This window comes from Pteropus vampyrus, unplaced genomic scaffold (assembly GCF_000151845.1).
Source record: "Pteropus vampyrus isolate Shadow unplaced genomic scaffold, Pvam_2.0 Scaffold496, whole genome shotgun sequence".
Classification (NCBI taxonomy): Eukaryota; Metazoa; Chordata; class Mammalia; order Chiroptera; family Pteropodidae; genus Pteropus; species Pteropus vampyrus.
The window spans coordinates 104,176-107,816 of NW_011889277.1; the positions used below are offsets into that span (position 1 = coordinate 104,176).

The window sequence follows — 3,641 nt, forward strand, 5'->3', positions numbered from 1 at the left end:
GTGGTGATGTGTTAATGGGGAAATCCATTTAAAGCGCATCGTGTTTGGGATATTGTAAATGCTCGGTGGTGAGACGTTACCCATTATTATTATTATTTGTGCACAATCTTTTGTGACTGTAAAGTGACGTTCAAGAAATTAGTCCTCGTTGGGACCCTGGTCTTTGAAGGTCATGTGAAAGGGGTTTATTGACCTGCTGACTATGGTAAGTCACTTTCTTGGGTCTTCCTTGCTGCAGGGTAAACTAGCTCAGGGGTGAACTTTTTCTGTCAAGAGCCCTACAGTAACTATTTCCAGCTTGCGATCACACGGCAAGATACTTCACCCTGCAGCGTGAGAGCAGCCGCTCACTTATGTGACGTCTATGGCCGGTTCTGGATCTTTGGCTTCCCTTCCTTCTGCCAGCCTCGCACCTGCCCCTCGAATCAGATGCCTGAGACAGGGTTCTGAAGCCTTGATCCTGGACCCCCAGGAAGGCCCCCTGTATCCAGCAGACCTCAGAACTCTCAGAAGAGCAAAATCAGGAAGTCACCTGCTGCCTAAAAGGACTTCAAAAAAAAAAAGAAAAGAAAAGAAAAAGGGACTTCAAGACATTGAAGTTGTGAGTGCACTTTGCACTTTGCAGAGTGCATGCCAGACCCGGCTGAAGACGGCTTGTGTGTCAGAAAGCAGGTTGGAGCTTGTCGGATGGAAAGAAAGTTCAAACGGGACACTCCTGACAACAGGAGCAGGACACCCACAGCCCTCCCTCTGTGAACATGGCACTCTGGGAAGAGGCAGGAGTATGGAAGAAAGAAAGCGCCCACATATGGAGCCAGGAAAGGCAAGAAATACAGAACCTGTGGCTCAGGTCCTGCAGACACCTGCCCCTGGGCGGAGGTGAGTGCTCACTGCACAGTCCACTCTGGGTCCTGTCCTCCATCTCACTGGAGCCAATCTTGCTCCCAGGAGATAACTGGCCGTGTCTGGAGCCATGTCATGGGAGGGAAGCTGCTGGCATCTAGCGGGTGAGGCCAGAGATGCCGCTCAACACGGTACAATTCACGGAACAGCGCCCTGCCCCCCTCCCCCCCGCACCCGTCCCCCAGCAGTGCCAAGGCGGGGACCTTGCGCCAGCCCGCATCCTGCCTGCACAGTCCACGTCGGAATCCCCCCGACAACCTGCACGCACGCATTTTCTGACAGGCGGTGGCCACAGCCTCCTCTCCAGATCCCTACACAGTGGGGCTCGTTTTCAAAAAGGCAGAGTTCCAAACCCCAGAAAAGACCAGAGCCATCTCCTTCTAGGGCCTCTTTTCTGAGCAGACACCCTGACCCTTACTCCCCAGAGAAACCTGGGAGCCAGGAAGCTGCCACCATGGAGTGAATTGTGTCCCTCGTCCCCAATTCATAGCTTGCGGTCCTGATCTCTGCAGTATCTCCGGAGGTGGCTTTATTTGGAAATAGAGTCATTGCTGATAAAGTCAGTTCGCATAAGGTAGCACTGGAGTAAGGTGGACCCCTAATGCGATATGACTGGTGACCTTACACAAAGGCAAGTTGGGACACAGACACGTACACAGGGGTGAAGACTGGAGTTCTGCCAGAGGGCAAGGAACTAGCAGAAGCCAAGAGAGAAGCCTGGAATGGTCCCCTCCCTAGAGCCTTCAGAGGGAGCCCGGCCCTGCGACGCCTTGAGCTCAGACTTCTCCAGGACAGCGAGACAGTACATTTCTGTTGTTTAAGCCACCCAGGGTTGTGGTACTTTGTTACACAGCTCTATCTAACTAATACATTGCCCAAGTCCGGATTTTACAAGAGAATTTTTGCAATGACAAATGCTAAGATGCAGGCCCTGAGCCAAACGAACGGTCCTTGCCCTTAGGGGCCTGGTGCTCTCTAGGGAACTGAGGTTGGCTCACCCTTGGCAAAGATGAAATGGGATGAGAAAGCAAAGGAGGCCATGAGAGCCATGCGGACGAAGTAAAGGTGAGAAAGTGGCTGCCATCCATGAGGACAGGAGGACCACCAGACTTACCAGAACTCAGAAAGGGTTTGCTGCACAGCGGGCAGTTCGAGTAGCTAAAGAAGGTTCCTTGTACCAGCTGGTGGCCGTTGACACATTCCTTCCTCTCTTGAGCATCCTGACCTTTGTCCTTTAGATGCACTGGGCACTTCCCCTGTGGGGCACAGAGCTGGACTTAGAATGCCTGCTGTATCCAGACCCTGTGACAAGCTGGGGATGGCAGAGGGACCCCCGCCCCTGGCCCAGATCCCTGACCTTCTCCTTCTGCCTGGTGACTCGACTGCGGAGGGAGCTGAGTCTGCGCTTCACCTTGGTGCCCCTGTCGCTCCTCTCTATCTTGCTGGCACTGTCCTCGCTCCTGGGGTGGAAAGATCAGTGAAGACGGGGTGGCAGGCCCCGAGGGCCATGGTGAGCCAGTCCGTGGTGAGACGCTCCTGGAATCCACCTGGAATCCATCTCCCTCTGGCCTCCTCATCCTGTTTCACCCCTAATGTGGTCCCTAACTCTCTCTCCCTTCTCTCACTCACTCATTCACTCAACTAACATTTGCAGCTGTTTGCAAAGTTCCCGGAACCCCAGGGACTCGGTTTGCAGGGGAACACAGACATGGTCTCAAGCTTGAGGTCCCTTGATGGCCCGGCCTGGAAATCTTGGCTCTGTCCACCTCTGCCTCCTCCCTCCGATTTACCACCCCGGATCCCATCTAATCAGCCCGTAAATCCTGCCCATTCTTCCTGGGATTTCCCTCAAACCCGGCTCCTCTTTCCCTCTGACACTTCAGTCCCAGATCACCTTCATGCCTCTCCCGGGTTACAAGCACACCCTCACTTAATAAATACTTGTGAAGTCAGTGACAAACAAACCCAGCCCCAGCAGAATCTGTTCCCTGGAGCGAGATGCTACGCCGCCAGGCTGCACCCCCACCTGCCCCTGAGCCCTGTCTGTGCTCACCGCCATCCGTCAGTCACGAGAGAGCTGTGCTGTGCTTCTCGGCTTTGCAGAGGTGATCTGGCCTCCGCTGACTTCCCTCCCAGCCCCTCCTCCCAGTTCCCCTCTTACACCATTCTCTGGACGGTAGTTCGCCCGGAAGGCACGGTTTTCTTTCCCCGAGCCTCATCACGTGTTGGCAAACTCCTGCTCTTTCATTGGCACCCAGCTCAAGCTGTCGCCTCTTCCAGGAAGTCTTCTGCCCTCCCAGGGTGTGTGAGGAGCCCACTTCCACCCCTACTGTTGTCCTTGGTGGTTCCAGTGAGAGGATGGGGGCCCCAGCTCCTGTCCCCAGCTCGGGTCCAGGCACGGAGGGCCACTGGTGTACTGTGTGTTCGGATCCGGTGCTGGCCCCCCCGCTATGGTAGCTCTGAGAACTTACTCTGACAGGAACTCAAACCAGGTAAGGTTCGAGTGGGCTCCTCTGGGGTTGACGGACAGGTGAGCCCTCTGCCGGGCCCTGCAGGACCAGAGGGGACAGATGCGTGGTCAGCAGACCCGCCCCCCCACCAACTGTCCCCTCCTGCCCCTCTCCCTCAAGGCTTCTGTAGATAAGTATGCGCCTGGTGCCACATCTGGGAGCCCGCCCTTCCTCCACACATGGGCTCGGACAGGTGGCCGCTGGGGCGGGTGCCCCAGCAGAGGGCAG

The 3,641-nt window shown here is 55.6% G+C and overlaps 1 protein-coding gene across 1 annotated transcript in view; it reads right to left on the minus strand.

Annotated features, from left to right (window-relative positions):
• Positions 1 to 3,641, minus strand: part of ARHGEF18 (Rho/Rac guanine nucleotide exchange factor 18) — a 65,502-nt gene that overhangs the window by 57,590 nt on the left and 4,271 nt on the right. Inside the window, exons 5-7 of the mRNA XM_023524824.1 lie at positions 3,375 to 3,452; positions 2,261 to 2,363; positions 2,018 to 2,159 (exon numbers count right to left, since the gene is read on the minus strand). Of these exons, the coding sequence (XP_023380592.1) occupies positions 2,018 to 2,159; positions 2,261 to 2,363; positions 3,375 to 3,452 (323 nt within the window). The remainder of the gene's footprint in view (positions 1 to 2,017; positions 2,160 to 2,260; positions 2,364 to 3,374; positions 3,453 to 3,641) is intronic.